At 42.8% G+C, this 24,182-nt stretch overlaps 1 protein-coding gene across 2 annotated transcripts in view; it reads left to right on the forward strand.

Moving 5' to 3' along the window:
* LOC126248557 (uncharacterized) overlaps window positions 1-24,182 on the forward strand; it is a 309,747-nt gene that overhangs the window by 167,232 nt on the left and 118,333 nt on the right. Inside the window, exon 7 of one of the 2 annotated variants that reach the window (XM_049949644.1) lies at window positions 20,797-20,952. The exons of the other annotated variant lie outside the window; for it this stretch is intronic. Coding sequence (XP_049805601.1) covers window positions 20,797-20,952 — 156 coding nt within the window. The remainder of the gene's footprint in view (window positions 1-20,796; window positions 20,953-24,182) is intronic. 2 annotated transcript variants of the gene reach the window in all.

Consider the following 24,182-nt stretch of genomic DNA (forward strand, 5'->3'; position numbering starts at 1 on the left):
CTATTGACTGGTTATTTATAGTGACAGATGGCTGAGAGGAATTTGCATTTTGTGTTGTGTGGAAATTCATGGAAGCTGTCTTTTTGGTGTTGATAGTTAATCTGTTGATTTTTGCCCAGTTGCTGAGTTGATCAGTAGCCAAGTTCACAGCTTTTTGCACAGCCTCTGTATTCTCCCCTTGACAGTTGTGTCATCAGCAAATATTATTATTTTGTGTGCATCAACATTCAGGCTCAGGTCATTAATATACAGGAGGAAAAGTAGGGGTCCCAATACTGAGCCCTGTGGAACACCTTGCTTTACAGTTTTATTACTTGATAGTATTTCGGTTATTGAGTTCCTTTGTCTATTAGTATATTTCATGCTGACTCTCTGCATCTGATTGGTTAGGAATGTAGCGATCCAGTTGTTTGCAATTCCTCTGATACCGTAGTGTTCTAACTTTTCCAGTAATATTTTGTGGTCAACAGTGTCAAAAGCCTTTGACAGATCCAGAAATATGCCTGTTATGGGTTGTTTTCTATCTAACAGTTCTAAAAGCGTATTTATGCAATCATATACTGCAGTTTCAGTAGATTTGTTGCTTCTGAACCCATGTTTATCTAAACTTAGTAAATCTTTTTTTTTCAATGAAGTCCATCATTTTTTTTGGACATTATTTTTTCAAAAACTTTAGAAAAGCAGGAGGAGATTGAGATAGGCCTGTAGTTATTTATATCTTTATTATCACCTTTTTTGAAGACAGGAATTACTTTAGAAAGTTTCAGAGCTTCAGGGAAGATACCTGCCCGGAAAGAACAGTCACAGAGGTGAGTTAATGGTTCAGCAATTGTGTGTTCACAATTTTTGATTACAGCTGCTGGGATACCATCAATTCCAGCTGAATATGAATTTTTTAACTCTCTGAGGGCTTTTGCAACATCATTTTCATTGACTTTGGTAATGAAAATTGACTCTGCACATGTGTGATATTTTTGGTTTGCTGGTTGATAATTTGTGTTGGGATTATTTTGGACCAGTTTTTCAGCTATGCTTGTAAAGAAATTGTTGAATGAGTTCACCACAACTTCGGGATTAGATATAGATTCATTGTGGAGTTTGATTTCTATGTTCGTGTGTGAAGCTTTCATTTCCCCTCTTTCCCTTTTTATGATGTTCCACATTGCTTTTACTTTATTGCTGGATTTGTCAATGTACTCATCATTCTGCATCCTTTTTGCTTGTCTTATCACTCTTCTTAGGATACATGTGTAGTTTTTATAGTATTCTGTTAGTTGGGGGGAGTCACTGCTTTGTTTACATAACATGTGGAGTATTCTTTTATGTTTGCAAGAGATTTTTATAGCTGGTGTAATCCAGCTCTTGTTTCTATTATTATTATTATTATTATTATTATTATTATTACTGGTTTTTGCGGAAAGGCCTCTTCAAAGTGGTGGATCATTTTGTCAATAAATATGTTGAATTTCATGTTGACATCATTGGCTGTGTACACCTCTGTCCACTTCTCTTTACTAAGGAGGGCATTTAGCTTGTTCAAGTTCTCTTGGGTGAAAAACCTTCGTAAAGTTTTAGGTGGGACTGGGTTTGAGGTATCTTTGCTAACATCGACCTTTAGAATGACAGCTTGGTGGTCGCTGAATCCTGCATTGTATACTTCTAGAGTTGGGTTAAGTTTATTTCTATTTGCAAAAATTTGATCTAGAGCTGTCTTGGATGTGGGTGTTATTCTAGTGGGCTCATTTACAAGGTCATGCAGATTATAAGTTTTTGCAATGTTAATCAATGTTTCTCTGTTTCTGTTGTGGGTGAGAAAGTCTATATTAAAGTCACCACATATAATCACATCCTGTTTCCTCTGACTTATTTTGGATAGAAACAAGTCCATTTGTAACAGAAAATCATTAATATTACTGGAGGGGGGGACGGTAGATTGTAGCTACAATTAGATTTAGATCTGTAAGCTTTATGGCTGCACATTCAAAGATCTTGTCTGTTCCTATTTCCTTTAGGGTAGGAAGTGGGCTATATTCAATGTGTTGTTTGATGAAGATGGCAACCCCACCATGTCCATCATTTGATCTGCAGTAGTGTTCGCACAATTTGAAGTTGGGTAGTGAGATTAGCTTAACCACATCAGTGCAGAGCCAGTGCTCTGCTAGGCATACTACTGAGATATCACTGAGTTCACTGGTCAGCAAAATGCTTAAGTCATCAGTTTTGTTGCTCAAGGATTGGACATTGTGATAATAGATTTTCAGGTCTGAGTGGGGTTTACTCAGGGGGCTCGAAGTCATATTTACTGTGTCACTGACCTTTAGTTTAAATTGTGCTGTATTCCAGGTATGTTGACTTCTGAGCAGTTGTGCTGGTTCTGTTGGTCGTCCTTGGCACCCATCTCATCTTCCAGGTGGGCCTGAAAAGTATCCACATGCACTTCACACTGTTGAGGCATCACATTGACATTTTGGAGGGATGTCTCGATAATGTTCACCATCACATTATTGATCCTTTCAGGTTCCTGGCCTTTTTGAGGGGTCAGGGGGTTTGTGTTTCGTCTCTGTGACTTCGTGACCCATTTGTCTAGTGTAGTTTGCACAGTGTGGCCACTATTACTCTTTTTATTTCCCATCTTGTTTGTCTTTATCCAATTGCTTATTAGCGTCTGTTTATGGTTTCTGACTTTTGGTTTCTTAGTGTCCCCCATAGTTGTCAGGAAGGCCAGTCTATTGCAGATAATCTCCTTGCCACATTTGTTTAGGTGTAAGCCATGTGTTGTGAAGTGGTTTCTGGCTAGTCTCTCTATTTCAAAGTTCACAGCAATTCTTCTTTTGTACGCGTGTTTAGCTAAATTCAGAGCCTGTATCAGGTGGAGGTTTGCAGTATTAATTTTACTATTTAAATTTTGAACATCATATCTCCTGGGTATAGGATGGTTAATGATATTCATTTTGTGACTTAGAGCGAGTATTGGTTCCAATGGTTCTACCACATGCTTCAACATTAGATCGAGAGGTTTGTCTATGTCGTTAGAACCCCCCCCCCCCCCCCGCCCCGCATTACAATCAAAGTATCACGCGTACCGAAGCTTCTTGTCAAATATTCTGCGTTTTTTTATCACTTCTTTTAGTGGGGCGCCAGGTTTTACTATGCTTTTTACCTGGTATGAGGACCCTAGTTTGTCTTGCAGTATTTGAGCACAGTCTCTTCCATGACTGTCACTTAGTATTAGTACTTTCATTTTTTTCGAGATTTTCTTGCTATGTAACGTTCTGGAATTTCTTTCGTTTTTGTCCTGCACATATATTGGTCCTTGAGAGATTATGTTCGTCGGCGGATTATTCATACACTTTGTGGCGGATTGTTCACTTTGGGTTAATTTTTGCGTAAGATATTGAGCAAAGTTAGACTGTAAATTGACCTTGCTAGCATCTTGCACCCGGCGGTTATCAATAGTTACACTTTTAAAATCACTTTCTGGATCCATTTCACGTAGGCGTACCCCCACATTAGCTTTGTTTTCCGTTGCAGTTTGTTTACATTCAGATTTTACAGGGCTACGATCACACGTGGCGCTAGACAACACACGATTTCTGAGCATTGCATTCTGAGCACGATTTACGGCTTGACTATTTCTCTTAGTACGTTGTCCCGTCAAACGCCAGTTTTTGTTACCTATATTTACGTTCGGGGTGCGGATAACGAGTTCATTGTTCGTGGTTTTATTGGTTACTGCCACTTCAAGTTCATTACACTTCACTAATAGTTCATGATACTTCACCAGTAGGCTTTCAAGATTCAGGTTGAGGTCCATTATTTCTTGTTTCAACGACGTAATTATGTGATCCTGCGTTTTTAAAGTATTGTTTACTTCGGATTCAGTTGCTTGTATGATGCACTGGCGGCATGTCCACTGTTCTTCACTGTTAAAGTATTTCAGGTTAACTTTGACGCATTTTTCGTGATACCAGTAATTACAGTTAATACACAGAATACCTCGTATAACTCTTTTCGAATATATTTTACACTTATTACGGTCGAAATTCGTTGGAACTGCGGGATCGGCAATTTGTACACTTTTACCCGGCGCCATCTTTGCCACTAGAGAGCTCTGAATTGTGGCATATAACATAGCAGTGTGTAATGTAACTGTGTCAATGCATGAGAAGCAGAATGCTGTAATTGAGTTTAGAATTCAAAGAGTTTGTCCACATGTAGAGCATCCTCTCTTCAGCATGACAGTGCCAGACCACATACCAGCGCTGTGACATCAGCAACAATCCAACACATCTATTTCTCAGTTATCAGTCATCTTCCTTAGAGTCTTTACTTTGCCCCATTCGATTTTAATCTGTTCTCAAACATTGAAGAATGCCGCCAAGGACTTCACTTTCATTGTGATGAAGTGGTGCAAGCTGAGGTGAGCTTGCGGCTCCTTCAACAGAGTGAAACAGTCTACAGTGGCAGTATCGACAAACTGGTCTCTCACGGGGAGAAATATGTTTGTTGCCAAGGTGACTGTTGAGAAAGAAATGTGTAGATATGAAGAATAAAGATGTGGAATGTTAACAACATTTATTTAATGTAAATAGATTAAAAAGAGTTTTCACATAAAAAATTCAGAGGCATCCTTTTCCAGCACGCCCTCGTATTTGGAACAACAGCGAGTTACTACAGCTGTGGCCATATCGTGAGTGAAGAAGTGGCCTAATACAGCTGCGAAGTCAAGATGTAAGAAATTGAAACAAAAAACATTTTAAACTTTTTAAAATAAATTTTTGGTGTGTAAAATTTCCAGTTTTCCTTTCTCTTTATTAAAATGTTTTCTTTTTTTTAATTTATTGTTTCATTCTCCCCTGAATATCTGACCTTCCTAATGTTCCAACCACCCCTGGTCCCAAAAGTGACTGTTAATTGAGGTTCTACTGTAAATTTGTTTCTTTGATATGATAATTGAAACTTTGTACAATGCACAATTTGAAGCTTTTGCAGGTGAAAGAGAAGACTGATCATGAATAATTTACTGCATACAACCTTCTAAACTAACTCCGTAACATAATGAGTTGTTCACAGACTTAGTGCCATTGCTGCTCGGACATGTTCCACACTATGTACATTTCTCTTAGATTGTGGTTGAATCACTCGAACAGCATGAACAGCAACCATTACCACCATGTCATCTGACATCCACTGCTGGATAGAGTCCTTATTCAGAATTCCATGGTTTACAGATATTTATCCATGTTTTACTTGCACATTTTTCTAATATTAACCACAACATATTTCTTCATTCATTCTGTTATTGCGTGTATAGTACATAGTGTCAGAAAGTATCATTATTTCGATTCACACCAAAAAAGCTTTTTGTTGCAATGACGGATCTATATCTGGTAAGTTACATGATAGCACAAATTTGCTATGTCAATTTCTATCGCGTTGTGGTCAACTGAGATCAAGGGGTGGAGAACAGTTTTCACACAATAATGTCTATGGTTTCCTCTGTAGTCAAGTGGTAATGGAAAACCGTCATCCTGAAATACACTGTATCTGAAAATTTATTATTGAGATTACTTATGACTTACTTAAATTTTAAAAAATGAAAACGATCCTTACTTTTTCGAGCAGTGTGCTTTCCTTACTACTATGGGTCAGGTGTGCACTACAGTTCAGAGACTGATACCCAAGTAGCTGACTCTGGGTCATCACTACGGCTTTTTAGATTAGGTGACTCTCCATCCAGTCCAGATAACGACAGCTGTAGGAAATTCACAAGTGTAAGCTAAGTGTAAGATCATAAGATTCTTCCCCCCTCCCCCCCAAACTGCAGGGTCGCCAGGATGACTGAGACAAGTGGTTTGGGAGAGAGGGATGAATCGTGCTGGGATGTGCAGAGATACACAGGCAAGTTTGGCATTGACTTTATGTCGAAGAATACGCAGTGCCTCAGTTGATTCAGTCAATGCCGGCGTGGAGTATGTCCGTGTGTCAGATGACGACACTGGAATCTGCTGCTCTGGCACCCAGCCTTGAAAACCTAACAGCTCCTGTCCTCGCCGAGCAGTGTGACCAGCAGCATTTGTCAGCCAAGCCGGGAACCCCATGCCTGCCCTCCAACTGGCTGTTCTCACAAGTGCTACTTGTAGTCACCATGCAAAGCACCGAAGGGAAACAACCAGCAGCTGTCTCATGGTAGCAGAGCTTCGGCAGCTCCAGTCACCTGCTCAGGGCAGCTCAGTCAGTGATTTAGGACAGCCTTAACCCCGAAGACTGCAAGAGTGTAGGCTGCCCCCCCCCCCTCCCCCTCCCCCTCCCCCCCCCCTCCCCCTCCGACCCTGCGGGTTGCCCCCATGCAAAACCCAAGTTTCAGACCCGCTACACCATGGATGCAATGCTCCTGTACAGTGGAGCTTGGTGGTTGATTCAGCGGGGCCGACTGGTTGCCGAAACCCATTACCAGATGGTTTTTGTGGTTGGCCTGCAACTTAAACAGTTGTCATACTATCTGGTTCCAAACTTGGACAGGATGACAACACGACTGCTTGACTTGAGCCTCTGGGCTCCATTATTTATACTCCTTTCCCTATGTCTCTGCTGCCCTCAGGGGCTCAGCATTCATTTGCTGAGTACAGGCTTGGTGACTCCAGGGTTACTGAGCTGGGGACTGGTAAGCACCAAAACAACGGAACGTTGTGTGTCGCAGGGAATGGGGATCTTGGCTTGACTGCCCAGATCACGAAGATGGTAAAAACATGTATTAAAAAGAAAAAGAAAAAACGACACTCTCAATCTCAAGGTGTGCTGCGCTCGGATGAGATGCTTGGCTGTTGAGGTGGAACAGTCATTAGCAGGCAATCTCTGGGGAGCCTGCCACATCACAGTTGTATAAGGCTTACTCAGGCATCCCTAGCTGCTCGTGGGACCGAGATGGAACCCATGAAATCATCTCCTCCTCCTCTCAGTGGGAAGGGTGTACTGCCTGGGAGTATTCCCATCCAATCCTCCAAACGGATGAGGGAGATTAGCCCTCCTGATGATCTACATCAGTTGAATTATAGTAACAGGGCTCAAGGAATCATAAATCAAAATATGTTTTTGGTCATTAAGAGGAAGGAGGTCACGTTTGAAAAAGTGTCCCCATTTTATATCCACAAAGGCTTGGAAGGACTTGCTGGAAGCCTGAAGTCTATTAAGTGGATGTGGAATGGTTCCCTACTGGTTGAGACTAACAGGACAAAGCAGGTGGAACTACTTCTGAAGACCGAAAAATTGGATGAATACGATGTTACTATTCAGCTGTCGACACATGACATGACATTGTGGATATCAACATAGCTGAACTTAAACAGGAATGGGCATTACAGGGGATAGTGAATGTAGAGCAAAGGATGTGTAGGAATTGTGGAGAAATTGAGAAGACTGCCATCTTCATTGTGACCTTTAACTCTCCACTGTTGCCTGACCACATCATGGCAGGTTTCCTCCAACTTAGGCCTTATGTACCTGACCCTATGTGGTGCTACAAATGTCCAGAATTTTGGTCACACAATGCTGAGTTGCAGGGGTGAGGTGACCTGTTGGAAATATGGAAAGGCAGCCCATGAATCTGGGATTGACTGTCCATCTCCAGCAGTCTGCATTAACTGCTATGGGAGCCACCCTGTCTGGAGATTACTGCCCTGTTTTTGCAGAGGAATGGAAAAATTCAGGAACCAAAAGTCACAAAGTGAATCCCCTATACTGAATCCAAAAAGGAATATAGGGCGACAAATTCTCCCTTCTTTACGCAGACTTTGCCACTGTACAACCATCCACTTGCAGCACTTGTACTTGCATGTTTACATGCCAAGGCGAAATGACTAAGGATAAAGTAATCCAAGCAGCAGCCACAGAAAAAACCAGCAACAGTTCTGTAGTGAGTGTCAAGAAGGCATGCGACAAGCAGAGTGGCTCTCAACGGCCTCTTTCCCCCTCATCATCTAAGGGACAGAGTGCAGGGAAAGGTTCATGATGTTTGGGTCAAAAGCTGTCCTGAGTGCTGTCAGACATCATTCTTTCAGTTCTGACTGATTAGGTGGACATCACGGAGTTAGATGCCGTGGATCCAGACAGCCCCTCCATTCCCGCTCACTTGACAAGTGCTTCACTTCCACAGTGCAAACATAGGGATAAATTAAAACCATATCGATGAAATATCTCTCCCATCCTACAGTGGAACTTGCAGGGGTTCAGGACGCATGTGGGGGGAATTCCGTCTCTTATTCGCCCCCCCCCGCCCCCCCCAATGAACCATGGACCTTGCCGTTGGTGGGGAGGCTTACGTGCCTCAGCGATACAGATAGCCGTACCATAGGTGCAACCACAACGGGGGAGGGGGGGGGGGGTGGTATCTGTTGAGAGGCCAGACAAACGTGTGGATCCTGAAGAGGGGCATCAGCCTTTTCAGTAGTTGCAAGGCCAACAGTCTGGATGATTGACTGATCTGGCCTTGCAACACTAACCAAAACGGCCTTGCTGTGCTGGTACTGCGAACGGCTGAAAGCAAAGAGAAACTACAGCCATAATTTTTCCCGAGGGCATGCAGCTTTACTGTATGGTTAAATGATGATGGCGTCCTCTTGGGTAAAATATTCCGGAGGTAAAATAGTCCCCGATTCGGATCTCCGGGCGGGGACTACTCAAGAGGATGTCGATGTCAGGAGAAAGAAAACTGGCATTCTACGGATCGGAGCGTGGAATGTCAGATCCCTTAATCGGGCAGGTAGGTTAGAAAATTTAAAAAGGGAAATGGATAGGTTAAAGTTAGATATAGTGGGAATTTGTGAAGTTCGGTGGCAGGAGGAACAAGACTTTTGGTCAGGTGACTACAGGGTTATAAACACAAAATCAAATAGGGGTAATGCAGGAGTAGGTTTAATAATCAATAGGAAAATAGGAGTGCAGGTTAGCTACTACAGACAGCATAGTGAACGCATTATTGTGGCCAAGATAGATACGAAGCCCACGCCTACCACAGTAGTACAAGTTTATATGCCAACTAGCTCCGCAGATGATGAAAAGATTGATGAAATGTTTGATGAAATGTATGATGAGATAAAAGAAATTATTCAGATAGTGAAGGGAGACAAAAATTTGTCATGGGTGACTGGAACTCAATAGTAGGAAAAGGAAGAGAAGGAAACGTAGTAGGTGAATATGGAATGGGATTAAGGAATGAAAGAGGAAGCCGCCTGGTAGAATTTTGCACAGAGCATAACTTAATCATAGCTAACACTTCGTTTAAGAATCATGAAAGAAGGTCGTATACATGGAAGAACCCTGGAGGTATTGGAAGGTTTCAGATAGATTATATAATGGTAAGACAGAGATTTAGGAACCAGGTTTTAAATTGTAAGACATTTCCAGGGGCAGATGTGGACTCTGACCACAATCTATTGGTTATGAACTATATATTAAAACTGAAGAAACTGCAAAAAGGTGGGAATTTCAGGAGATGGGACCTGGATAATCTGAAAGAACCAGAGGTTGTAGAGCTTCAGGGAGAGCATTAGGGAATGATTAACAAGAATGGGGGGAAGAAATACAGTAGAAGAAGAATGGGAGGCTTTGAGAGATGAAATAGTGAAGGTAGCAGAGGATCAAATAGGTAAAAAGACAAGAGCTAATAGAAATCCTTGGGTAACAGAAGAGATATTGAATTTAATTGATGAAAGGAGAAAATACAAAAATGAAGCAGGCAAAAAGGAATACAAACATCTCAAAAATGAGACTGACAGGAAGTGCAAAATGGCTAAGCAGGGATGGCTAGAGGACAAATGTAAGGATGTAGAGGCACATATCACTATGGGTAAGATAGATACTGCCTACAGGAAAATTAAAGAGACCTTTGGAGAAAAGAGAACCACTTGCGTGAATATCAAGAGCTCAGCTGGAAACCCAGTTCTAAGCAAAGAAGGGAAAGCAGAAAGGTGGAAGGAGTATATGAAGGGTCTATACAAGGATGGTGTTCTAGAGGACAATATTATGGAAATGGAAGAGAATGTAGATGAAGATGAAATAGGTGATATGATACTGCGTGAAGAGTTTGACAGAGCACTGAAAGACCTAAGTCGAAACAAGGCCCTGGAAGTAGACAACATTCCATTAGAACTACTGACGGCCTTGGGAGAGCCAGGCCTCACAAAACTCTACCATCTATTGAGCAAGATGTATGAGACAGGTGAAATACCCTCAGACCTCAAGAAGAATATAATAATTCCAATCCCAAAGAAAGCAGGTGTTGACAGATGTGAAAATTACTCAACTATCAGTTTAATAAGCCACAGCTGCATAATACTAACACGAATTCTTTACAGACAAATGGAAAAACTGGTAGAAGCCGGCCTCGGGGAAGATCAGTTTGGATTCTGTAGAAATGTTGGAAAGCGTGAGGCAATACTGACCCTACGACTTATCTTAGAAAATAGATTAAGGAAAGACAAACCTACGTTTCTAGCATTTGTAGACTTAGAGAAAGCTTTTGACAATGTTGACTGGAATACTCTCTTTCAAATTCTGAAGGTGGCAGGGGTAAGATACAGTGAGCGAAAGGCTATTTACAATTTGTACAGAAACCAGATAGCAGTTATATGAGTCGAGGGACATGAAAGGGAAGCAGTGGTTGGGAAGGGAGTGAGACAGGGTTGTAGCCTATTCCCGATGTTGTTCAATCTGTATATTGAGCAAGCAGTAAAGGAAACAAAAGAAAAATTAGGAGTAGGTATTAACATCCATGGAGAAGAAATAAGAACTTTGAGGTTTACAGATGACATTGTAATTCTGTCAGAGACAGCAAAGGACTTGGAAGAGCAGTTGAACGGAATGGACCGTGTCTTGAAAGGAGGATATAAGATGAACATCAACAAAAGCAAAACGAGGATAATGGAATGTAGTCGAATTAAATCGGGTGATGCTGCGGGAATTAGATTAGGAAATGAGACACTTACAGTAGTAAAGGAGTTTTGCTATTTGGGGAGCAAAATAACTGATGATGGTCGAAGTAGAGAGGACATAAAATGTAGACTGGCAATGGCAAGGAAAGCGTTTCTGAAGAAGAGAGATTTGTTAACATCGAGTATAGATTTAAGTGTCAGGAAGTCATTTCTGAAAGTATTTGTATGGAGTGTAGCCATGTATACAAGTGAAACATGGACGATAAATAGTTGAGACAAGAAGAGAATAGAAGCTTTCGAAATGTGGTGCTACAGAAGAACGCTGAAGATTAGATGGGTAGATCACGTAACTAATGAGGAGGTATTGAATAGAATTGGAGAGAAAAGAAATTTGTGGCACAGCTTGACTAGAAAGAGGGATCGGTTGGTAGGGCATGTTCTGAGGCATCAAGGGATCACCAATTTAGTATTCATGGGAAGTGTGGAGGGTAAAAATCGTAGGAGGAGACCAAGAGATGAATGCACTAAACAGATTCAGAAGGATGTAGGTTGCAGTAGGTACTGGGAGATAAAGAAGCTTGCACAGGATAGAGTAGCATGGAGAGCTGCATCAAACCAGTCTCTGGACTGAAGACCACAACAACCAAACAACATTGCAGGGTAGACCACTGCAATTGTAGACACCTGAGCTAAAAGGCTATGTACTCCACAAAAAAGACGACCTGAGTGGAGAAAGAGCTAGAGGAGTGTAGGTATTTTCGTCAGTACAAACTACCACTCCTCGCCTCTCTCACTTAAAACTACCTTACAAGCAGTTGTTGTATCAGTGCTCATGCATCATCCTTTGACAATATGTTCCCTTTACTTGCCCCCAAGAGCTGCACTTGACGAAGAGGCCCTAACCGACCTCATTACACAGCTCCCCTGCCCCTTCAACCTCTGAGGTGATTTTAATGCACAAAATGTGCTTTGGGGCTCTGAAACTACCTGGCCTGGGGGTAGAGCAATTGAGAGGCTTCTTGTATCATGGTGCACATACTTGCTAAATGCGGGACAGAGCAGTCACTTCTGCACAGAAACTGGGTCATTCTCTGCCACTGACCTCTCGCTTTGCTCCCCAGCTCTTGATCACACTGCTCAATGTGAAGTGGTTGAGGACTTGCACGGAAGAGACCACTTCCCGATCTGGATTCACCTGTCAGATGGGGTGGAACTCGAAAGGAAACCACTGCAATGGGTGCTCGGTAGAACCGACTGGACACTTCATAGCCAGTTGGCCCAGTTCAAACAATGCGCGAGTGTCAAGGCATGGGTGGATCAATGTGCCAAAATGATCATCCACACCACTGCAGAATCCATTCCACAGTCTACAGGACAACAGAAGAGGCAACCTGTCCCTTGGTGGAGTGCAGAATCTTGCAGCCTTTCGGGTGGCGAGGGCAAAGTGCCGCCAAATTATTTGAGAGAGCTAGGAGCTAGAAGAGGTCATGGCAACAGTTCCTGAACACCCTTAATCATACCACCAAATGTTCTGTTGTGTGGGAGACCATTAGAAGTTTCTAGGAGAGGTAGCAGGTGCCCCATGGCTGCTGTAATGGGGAATAGCACTCTCCAAACCAATCCGCAAGACATTGCCCAGACTATGGTGGCGTATTTTACCACAGTTACTGCAACAGCCATTCAGGATCCAGGTTTGCAGCACCATACACTGATTGCTGAAAGTAGTTTGAACTTTCGGCCCACCTCTGATGGTTACAACTGCTCATTATCCATGTGGTACCTAGATTCTGTATTGTCTGCAGCTTGTGACACATCCCCTAATCATTACAGGATCCATTAACATATGCTGCGGCACCTCACAACAAATATCCTCCTCGCACTTTTTAATGCCATTTGGTCGTCAGGTCACTTTCGTGACTCGTGGCGTGAGGTAATTTAAATTCCTCTTTTAAAACCTGGGAAAGACCATACATGCCTAAGTAGTTACTGTAGTGTTTCCCTCACTAGCTGCATGGGGAACACTTTGGAGTAGATGGTCACCCGCTGCCTTGTCTGGATTTTAGAATCCAGGCAACTCTGTAGTCACTTTCAGTGTGGGTTCAGGAGGTATCGCTCCACCTTTGATAACCTTTTCCTCCTGGAGGCGGCTATACACCAGGCTTCCCTATGCTGGCATCACCTTATAGGTATATTTTTTGGCATTGAGAAGTCCTACGATACTACTTTGAGGTATCTTATCCTGGAGCAGCTTCACGAATGGGTTTTCATGGTTGTTTTCCCATTTTTATTCAGTCCTTCCTCTCGCCACGGTATTTTAGATACCGAGTCAGTGACGTCCTGCCTGATCGTTTTGAGCAGGAAAACAGTGTCCCTCGAGGTAGCTTTTTAAGTGTGACTGTCTTTGTCATAGCTATTAATAGCACTACATCCATAGTGAAAAGTCCTTTGCAGTGTTCTTTGTTTGTGGATGACTTCTCTGTATTTTCTCTTCTTCAAGCCTCACAACGACAACACGTCAGTTGCAGTTAACTCTTCAACGTTTTGATGAATGGGTATAGAAGAGTGGTTTTAAGTTTCCCGCTGAGAAGTCTGCGTGTGTGTTCTTTTTAACCATTCACGTTCCATTTTAAACTTTCGTGAGTTGAGGATGAGGGACACTGTCCATACTTTTAAAGACAGTGAGGTTTCTGGGCCACATATTTGACTCTAAGCTTACATCTTGAGTACCTGAAAGTACAGTCACTTAAGGCTTTAAGTATTTTAAAATGTCTTGGGCACAGCACATGGGGAGCACACAGGATTTGTCTGTTCCAGTTTTACAGGGCATTTTTGCAGTCTCGGCTCAATTATGGGTGCACGGTCTGCGAAATCCTGTTATTTGAAGATGTTGGGTGTGGGGCACCATGAAGGGATTCGGTTGGTCACTGGGGCATTCAAAACAAGCCCCATACCTAGGCTAGGCTCTGTACAGAGGCTGGTGAACTGCCACTCCACATCAGGCGACAGCTACTTACAGTGCGCCAGGTACATAAAACACTGTCCACACCATACACACCCACCTACCATACCATTGCTCAGACTCTCCAGTAGAAGCTTTTTCATAACCGGCAACAAGCAATGAGGCCCTATGGGATTCGTGCATCGGATTGCCTTGTAGAGATGGGTGTGGCTGGACCTCATGTTTTATATCGTGGTGGGTGCAGATTTCCACCTTGGCTTCTCTTAGAGGCCCAGATTTATTTTAGACTTCATGAATTTTAAGGAAGATTGTAGATCAGAATTTACATTTCAATCTCTCTCTCTCTCTCTCTCTCTCTCTCTCTCTCTCTCTCTCTCTCTCTCTCTCTCTAAGGTTTTGAAGTTTTGTGATGTGTCTGGACACTGGACTAAATTTTTAGGCTATTGGTTTTAGTGTGTTGCAGAGTGATTGGCTTCTTCTTTTTTTATTCTTGTGGTCAGCCAGCCACGGCCATCTGCATCCTACAACATACTTACACAACCTTAACCTATGTGGCACATAGTGCGCCTTACATTGCTCACCATTTCCAGGTCCTTTCATTTTACTCCTTGTAACTTTCTCCTGCTGGTTGCTTTCTGATAATTGTGGTACCTCTCTACCATTCCTCTAAACAGCTTTAAGCGAGTAACATGGGTAACAGAAGTTTTTGTGGGGAACTGTATCTTCAAATTGACTGGTGACATCATTCACATGACCTGATAAGGTCCCTGGTACTTAGCTAAAAATTCCTTTCTTTTCCCCTTTGGCATGTAGGGATTTGTGACTATCACCCATTGTCCTATGACTATCACCCATTGTCCTACGCAGTACTGAGGCAGCTTGCCTATGCATCTGTTCGGCTGTTCATGCCATTTTAACACCTTTGTGTTAGCCTACTGTACATTCCTCCAAACTTGCTTACTGACTCGCCATCGGCCATAATTTAAAATTCAAGACATCAAAGGAAAACAGCATCTTCCTACTATACACCACCCTAAACGACAACAAGCCCGTTGCAGTATGAATTTTCAAATTATTGGCGCAAAGGACGTAGGGAAGATAGGTGTCCCAGATATTATGCCTGGAATTAACATGATAACTACGTTTTTGCAATTGTCTTTTGCATATGTTTAGTTCCCCTGTTAGTCTGCAGATGAAACAGGCTTGTCTGTAACTTCCGTATATGCAACACGTGGGATAGTTGTTTCATTAAATTTGAGACAAAGTTCGTATCCTGATCTATAACTATGGTATCATGTACCCCAAACTTCAATACCCAGTTGTTTACTAACGCTTCTGCGACAGTGCTAGCACATACGTCTGGCATCAGTACTGTTGCAAAAAGTCGAGAAAAATCATTGATGATCTTGAGAACATACCTATTACCTGCAAGTGTTCTATTAAATGGCTGGAGGACTCCAGCATCAACATTACCTGTGGTAATCCTTGCAACAACACTTTCTGTTGTGCAGTGTTGGCCTTTTGCATGCGTGGCGCGTAATCTGTAACATTCTGCTCCACGTCGTGCTTCTTGTTCCTCCACCAAAACTGCGCTGCTATATGTCTGTCTATCGCATCGCACATCACCCTACATGACGTGACAAGATATGGTCATGACCTTGCTGAAAAACAAACTGCTGAAACCACCACAGTGGTCTGCACCTTGTCGTCCTACACAACAAACCTTCGTGAATAACAAAATGTGGCAGTGACTTATGTGCCTGCCAGTACTTGTCCTTCACCTGTGCCCCCTGCCGCTCTTCTGCATGCTTCCCTAAGGTACTCGACATCACTACCCTACAATTTAATGTGTCCGCTTTTGCATGTGATCTTCCTGGCATATGGATTATCTTGTACTCAAATTCACAAAGCTTAAGTGCCCACAATTTCAATGATGCATGGTCCGTTATGACCTTACACTTCGTACCATACAGGTAACATCAAAAATACGTAACATTGTATATGACCACCAACATCTTTTTATGTTGTTGAGTAGTTACACTACACCTCGTTTAACTGCCTCAAAGTGTAAGCTACCAGATGTTCTTGATCATCTGCCATCTGTTCCAAGACACAATATTTGAAGCATCAAAAGGATAAGCTCTTTGTCAAAATCCTTAAAAACCTATACTGGATCTGAAATTAATATTTCTTTTAATTTTTCAAATGTCATTGGACATTCCTGCAACCAATGGAATTTCGTCCCCTTTTCCAATAGCTTGTTCAAGGGTTTGGCTATTTTTGTGAAGTCCCTCATGAACCATTTATAATAATTACAAAGGCAGATGAATGATTGTACCTGATTAGTTGTTTGTGATGTTGGATAATTTTGAACTGCATTTGTAACATGAGGATTGGTCCGTATCAATTGTCCTAGGTATGGTACCCGAGTTCGCACAAAATGGCACTTGTCTATACTTAACGTCAAACTTGCTGACTGTATTGTATTAAAGACATCCTCCAAACACCTCACATACTCCAGTAAACCATTTGAATAGACTATTATGTCCTCCAGATACACCACACAAGTGTTTGGTTTTAATCCTCTCAGTGTCCTAGCTAACAACCACTGAGAAGTCGCCAGTGTGTTCTTTAGTCCAAATGGCATGCGCTTAGAAAGAAAATAGCCACCCGGAACCGTAAATGCTGTTTTCAGACCATCCTCAGACACCACTTCCAATTGATGGTACCTGCTCCTGAGAACCATAGTTGTAAGGACTCAACACACACTCAGATTATCCAAAGTTTCTGTGATGTCTGGAATTGGATAAGTAATCAAAATAGTTCATGCATTTAGGTATCTGTAGTCAACTAAAATCTGTGTTTCCTTGGTCCACTGATTTCTTCGTCACGACCACTATGTTCGCTCTTCAGGGGCTATCACCCAGTTCTACGATCCCATCTGATAGTGGCTGCTTAATAGAATCTTCTGCAATGTTTGTAGTTGTGTTGCTGTACAGTATGACTTCCTATAAATTGGTATGATGATCTGTCACCGAGGTTGCTGGTAAACCTCCATCTGTACAAAATAAATCACTAAACCTCAACAACTACTTTTCCATAGCCCTTCGGTCACTGCCCTTCAAACGATCCACTTTCCCTCATAACACTTCCATGTCAACAGTTTGTTTGCAGCTTTCCTTTAGACTCGATTTATCTAAGTCCTCATCTTCCAAGACTTCCAGAGTGGCTATTACTGCACCCCTCTCCTCTGCCAAAGTTATCCATGCTAACTGGAATCATCCATTCCTCATTAATTCCACTTACTCGTGCCACACTCCTGCGGAAAAAGCAATGAGAACTGTCCAACTCTTCATTGCTTGGGGAAAAAAAAAAATTAGTTATACTGTGGATTGCCAAAGATCTACTCAGTTTGTGCTGTAACTTGTGCAGTGTTATGGTCTATTGGGGGCTCCCTTCTGATGCTTCTGTATGTGTCTAATGGCTACTTCCCTTACCGGTGCTTCCCAGCTTTTCTACTTCTATAGATGCCCACTGGTCCACACACTACACACATAGCACTCTGATTGTTGACATTACTTCATTCTGTGCCCCTCCTGACCACATTTGTAACAATTAATTTCAGAAGTGAACACTCAGTGACCCACTCTTTGCTTTGTTGCCAATATCCACATCCTCTATATGTGTTTAGAGCCTAAGAGCTGATGCTGGATTTTCCATTAGTACCCTCCGTGACATCTCTGCGGGTACACCATGCAGAAAAACGTCCACTGCACTGTTGTACATCTGCCGGCCACTGTGGCCGGATGGTTCTAGGCACTTGAGTCCGGAACCGTGCTGCAGCTATTGTCGCAGGTTCGAATCCTGCATCGGGCAGGGATGTGTGTGATGTTCTTAGGTTAGTTAGGTTTAAGTAGTCTGAGTCTAGGGGACTGATGACATCAGATGTTAAGTCCCATTGTGCTTAGAGCCATTTGAACCATTTGTTGTATGTCTCTTGCAACAATACCCTATTAGCTTCTGCATTTTGTGTCTGTAACGTATGTCTTTGCATTCAGTTTACAGATTCTATCTGAGAATGACTTCATAGACTTGTTGTGCCACATTGACAAAGTACTTGGTCTCTCCTGAAAAAACCACGCACTATTTTTCTTTTGGCACTGCTGGCACAGTCCAGCGGCCCACTCCTGAAAAAGTTTGTGCCTTACTCGAGGTCTCGTGGTACACAACATATGCTTTGGCATCCCCTGCTACATGTTAGCAACATGCAGAGTTACTTCTCCTGACCACCCATGCACTTCTGCAGCATCCCTAACATTCTTAATAAAAATTGTCACACCCTCCATTGTCTTGCCCGAGGAGTGTTTAATTAATGTGACAACTGCCGAGTCATATGGGACAGAAGGCACCCCCAATCCAGACTTATTTTTATCTAACTCCTCTTGCAGCTGAACCGAATTCAATTTCCCAGCTTCTAACTCACAGTTAAATTAAAAATGTCTCTGCCTCTTGAGCTCCAGCTTCTTTGTTAACGTGTGCACTCATTGAGTTAAAACAGCAGTCACTTTGGTGGTGGCACTAGTAGCATATGTTTCTACCACATACTCTAGTTCTTCCTTAATTCAGGTATTGAACAAAAAAATGCAGACTCCCATTTAATCACCCTACACACACAAATTTAACCACAAATTAATTCTTATGGTGAATCATCACCTACCTGCACTTATTACAGCTGCTAGCCACATGACCAGTTTGCCTACACACGGGGCAAGTAGCTGCTACAACTGTGGTACATGGGAAACTGTGTCCAGGCAAATTACAAATTACCTCTGGCACTAAAGCATCGTGTCCGCTATTATCTCTAAACACAAATAAGTCCACAGGTTCCTCTGGCTTCACAAAAGTAGCTCTAAACATTACGTACTCTTATCCCACACAGTTGATTCTGACAACAAGAGCAAACACCAAAAGTAATATAAATAAAACTAGATTCACTGCACCACATTGTGCTGAGCTGTTGCCACCAAATCCACATAAAGTGCTACCGCCTCACTCACTATTCACCAAAACCAACTCTCTCACCCAACCATAGTGCTTGACGTGGACAAACACTGTGAAGACAACCCTATCTCAGGGGTCTTAATGTGCCAGGATGACAGAGATACGGTTTGGGGTGAGGGGTGAATCGTGCTGGGCTGCACAGAATTACATAGGTGAGTCTGGCATCGACTTCATTCCATTGAAGAATACACAGTGCCTCTGATGATCCAGGTGATGGCAGCGCAATGTGTGCACATGTGTCAGCACCAATGCCGACACCAGGTTCAGCCGCCCCAGCACCTGACCACTCCATGCTCGAGGACATAATGGCTCCTCTCCTTGCTCAGCAGTCTGACGACTGGCAGCATTTGTCAGCCGAGCCAGAAGCCCCATGCCTGCCCCCCTGGAGTGTGGCTGCCTTTTCCCTCTAGTGCTGTTTGTGGTCACCATGCAGAGTGCAGCACCCTTGTAGCAGAGCCTCAGCAGCTCCAGTCACCTGCCCAGGGCAGCTCAGTCGGTAATAGAGGACAGTCTTGCCCCGGGAAGTCACAATATCACGCCCAAGCTCCAGCCTTGCAGCCAGCACTTTACAGTCCATATATTTTCAGTCAGATCGTGATAAAATTTCAAAGTGGTGCAATGATTGGTAGCTTGATTTAAATGTTCAGAAATATAAAATTGTGTGCTTCAAAAAATGAAAAAAAGAGAACTTTGTATTCTATTACTGTAATGTCAGTGACTTGCAGTAGTAATCGACCAACTCTTACAAATACCTGGGAGAAACACTTTCTGGGGATATGAAATGGAATGAATACATAGGCTCAGTCATGTGTAAAACAAGTGACAGACTTTGGTTTATTGGTAGAATACTGGAGAAATGCAATCAGATTACAAAGGAGACTGCTTACAAATCACTCGTGTGACACATTCTAGAATATTGTTCGTGGGCTAACAAGGGATATTGAATGTGTATAGAGAAGGGCAGCATGAATGGTCACAGGTTTGTTTCACCTGTAGGAAAGTGTCACAGAGACACTGAAGTAATTGAAATGGCAGGCTCTTGAATAATATGAAAACTATCCCAAGAAAGTCTACTTATAAAGTTTCAAGAACTTACTTTAAACGATGACTCTTACATTGCTCACATAGGGATCATGTGAACAAGATTAGATTAATTACAGCACACACAGAGGCTTTTAAACATACTTCCTGCATTCCATATGTGAATGGATCAGGAAAAAAACCTAATAACTGGTATAATGAGGTGTACCCTCTGCCATGCACTTAACACTGGTTTGCAGAGTGTAGATGGAGATGTAAATGCAGATGTAGACTGTGTTTATAAGTTGTAAATCTTGAGACCTACAGATATTGGGGGTGTTAAGAAAAATGGAATCATGTTCAGTCTATTGGTCAAAGTGATGCCCTGTGGGAGAGTATGCTGCAATTTTTGTGGGAGACTACTAGAATGACTTTATGACTGGTTTCCAGGTGGTTATGTGAAAGTTATTTATAATAAATACACCAGAAAGGAGCATTATTGGAGGAAATAGTAACAGCACAAATCTAGAGATTCTCCTCACAATCAAGGAAGTTGTGTATGTGCAAAATTTAGGTCTGGACAAAAAATGAATGTGAAAATTGTGGCATTGAATTCTCTGTAGCTTGAGGTTTGCATGCTCAAAACTCTACTCTTCCTTCCATACTATGAGCTCTCACTCTTTTCTCACACACAAGAATTATGTGTTACAGTAATCCTCCTCATTACTTGGATATGTATGTATTTCTTGACATTCTGGAATATTACAAGATTTCAACTGTTTCTTAGTTTTATTGGGTGATTGCATTTTGTTATTGCTTTGTTTTTAGCTAGCAGAATTACACCAAACTATGGAAGAGAGGGAGCATCAAATACAGTCAGAGCATCTGAGGAGTCAGTACATTATTAAACGTCTGCAGAGAGAAAATAGTGAACTAAAAGAAGAAATTTGTAAATTGAAGAATAATGGAAATTTATTTAAGAAAGTGAGTATTATATATTTGAGCTTAGTTTGACAGCAGAAGTATTGAATATCTTTTATTTAAAATATAACAATATTATGAAAAGGAAAGTTGCTACGCACCATATACTGGAGATACTGAGTCACAGATAGGCACAACAAAAAGACTGTCACAAATATAGCTTTTGGCCCGTAAGGCCTTCATCAACAACACACGCACACGCACACGACTGCAGTCTCAGGCAACTGAAACCACACTGCAAGCAGCAACACCAGTGCATGATGAGAGTAGCAATTGGGTGATGGTAAGGAGGAGGCTGGGGTGTGGAGGGATAGTTCAGTAAGGGTGTAGGGGTGGCAGACAGTGAAGTGCTGTAGGTTAGATGCTGGGCAGGGGAGAGGTGAGGGGGGGGGGGGGGGGGAATAGCGGAAAACGAGAGAAGTAAAAATACTAAGTGTGATGGTGGAATGATGGCTGTGTAGTGCTGGAATGGGAACAGGGAAGGGGCTGGATGGGTGAGGACAGTGACTAACGAAGACGGAGGCCGGGAGGGTTATGGGGATGTAGGATGTATTGCAGGGAAAGTTCCCACCTGCGCAATTCAGAAAAGTTGGTGTTGCTGGGAAAGGATCCGTATGGCACAGGCTGTGAAGTACTCACTGAAATGAAGGATGTCATGTTTGGCAGTGTGCTCCGCAACAGGGTGGTCCACATGTTTTATGGCCACAGTTTGTCGGTGGCCATTCATGCGGACAGACAGCTTGTTGGTTGTCATGTCCACACAGAATGCAGCACAGTGGTTACAGCTCAGCTTGTAGATCGTTTCACAGGTAGCCCTGCATCTGATGGGATAGGTGGTGATTGTGACTGGACTGGAGTAGGTGGTGGTGGGAGGATGTATGGGACAGGTCTTGCATCTAGGTCTAGTACTGGGGTATGAGCCATGAGGTAAGAGGTTGGAAGCAGTGGTTGTGTAAGGATGGATGAGTATATATTGTGTAGGTTCAGTGGACAGTGGAACACCACTGTTGGAGAGGTGGCAAGAATAGTGGGCAGGGCACTTCTCATTTCAGGGCACGATAAGGGGTAGTCGAAACTCTGGCAGAGAATGTAATTCAGTTGCTCCAGTCCTGTATCATACTGAGTTATGAGGGGAATGCTCCTCTGTGGCCGGACAATGGGACTTCAGGAGGTGGTGGAAGACTGGAAAAATAAAGCACTGGAGATTTGTTTTTGTACAAGGTTGGGAGGATAACTAAGTTCTGTGAAGGCTTCAGTGGGCTCTGATGTATCTCGAGAGGGATCGCTCGTCACTCCAGATGCGATGACCACAGGTGCTAGGCTGTACTGAAGGGGCTTTTTGGTATGGAATGGGTGGCAGCTGTCGAAGTCGAGGTATTGCTGGTGGTTAGTAGGTTTGATATGGATGGAGTTACTGATGTGGCCATCTTTGAGGTGGAGGTCAACATCTACAAAGGTGGCTTGTTGGGTTAAGTAGGACCAGGTGAAGCAAATGGGGGAGAAGTTGTTGAGGTTCTGGTAGAATGTAGATGGGGGTGTCCTCACCCTCAATCCAGATTCCAAAAATGTCAACAATGAACCTGAACCAGATGAGGGGTTTAGGATTCGGGGTTTATAGGAAGGATTCCTCTATTCGGCTCATGAATAGGCTGGCATAGGATGGTGCCATGCAGGTACCTTCAGCCATATGCAGGATTTGTTTGTGGGTAATGCGTTCAAAGGAGCAGTAATTGTGGGTGAGGTAAAGTTTTTCATGGCGTCAATGATCTTATTACCCGGAACTTACCCTCTTGTATAAAAGATACCAGCCCTTTCCTCCACTGACTCTCCACAGTTCCTGTCTGTTTACCACATGGTGCCCCGCTCACCACTATTGTTGCCACCTCCCTTTACACGAACATTCCTAATGCTCATGGCCTGACCACTATTGAACATTGCCTTTCCCAACGCCTGATGGATCCCAAACTAACAACTTCCTTCCTAGTCACTTTTCAGGATCTCAACAGGTTTTTATTCATCAGTTTTTATCTCACAGGTTGTTCAGGGTTCAAGTTGGTACTTTACTCAGTTCTGTGCGGTTCCAAGAGAATGCATCCCACAGGACTCTATAGGATGCATTCTTCCACATCGTCATCAGTGGGCTAGTGACCATTGCTCAACCAAGCACTGTGTGTCGTCAGCTTTTGCATTTCGTACAGCTCCCACTTAGTAGCCGCAGCTAAAAGCCGGCCCCAAGGTGTCATCCAGAGGGCCCCTAATTGGACCTTTACCCATTGTTTCCAGTTCTCTCCTACAAAAATGTGGATATTGCATTTCTGTTGCTGTACCACAGTCCATCCTGAACCAAAACTCTGTTTGGGTACCCAGCCCTTGGACGTTGTTGTGAAGTCCCATTTTTTTTGGGCTGTCTTCAATGTGAAACTGACTTGGCTGCACCATATTCGTCAACTAAAGACACTCTGTATCTGGAAGCTTGACATCTCTCCTCCTTTACCCACACCTCTTGGAGTCCAGAGCATGCTACACTTCTCCATATTTGCCGAGCCATGTTTATAGCATGGTGGCACCTCCAACTTTGTATCTGTTAGATCCTGTCCATCACTGTGACATTTGAGTGGTCACTGGTGCTTTCCAGACTAATACCATAGACCAGGGATGGCCAAGAACTGTACATGCATGCAGATCTCTCTTGTCTGGCTGCACACCACCACCACCACCACCACCACAATTGAGAGGGGCATTGGGCCAACTACATAGAAGATAACTCTGAGAAAGTTGATTCATTGGGGAAAATGCACTATGGATCACTATTACGATCACCTCTGCTGTTACTATCTCACGTTTTTCATACATGTGATCAACTGGGTGACCTACTATTGCCCACATAAAACTTTGAATATGGTGTAAAGATATATCATTCAGAGACCTTACACTCCAAAAATACAAGGTGCTATGTGTTAATCTTTAATTTCAAGGTATACATTTTTTGTCTGACATGTGCGTAAAGATCCTAAGGTTAACCATACAGATACAGGCACTTTAAGAGAATGTTAAAGCTACGATGTGCATGTCTGACATAAAACCTTATGTCCTGCTCTACGTGAGGTGTATCTGATGTTTACGTTTGGTCGTATGTCATCCTTCTGTACGGCAGACCCAAAATGTGGAAACTGCAGGCAATGACTCTCTGGGAACAACTGCATTTGTGTGTCAGTTGTACAGAACATTATCCT

Source organism: Schistocerca nitens, chromosome 3 (genome assembly GCF_023898315.1).
Source record: "Schistocerca nitens isolate TAMUIC-IGC-003100 chromosome 3, iqSchNite1.1, whole genome shotgun sequence".
Lineage (NCBI taxonomy): Eukaryota > Metazoa > Arthropoda > Insecta > Orthoptera > Acrididae > Schistocerca > Schistocerca nitens.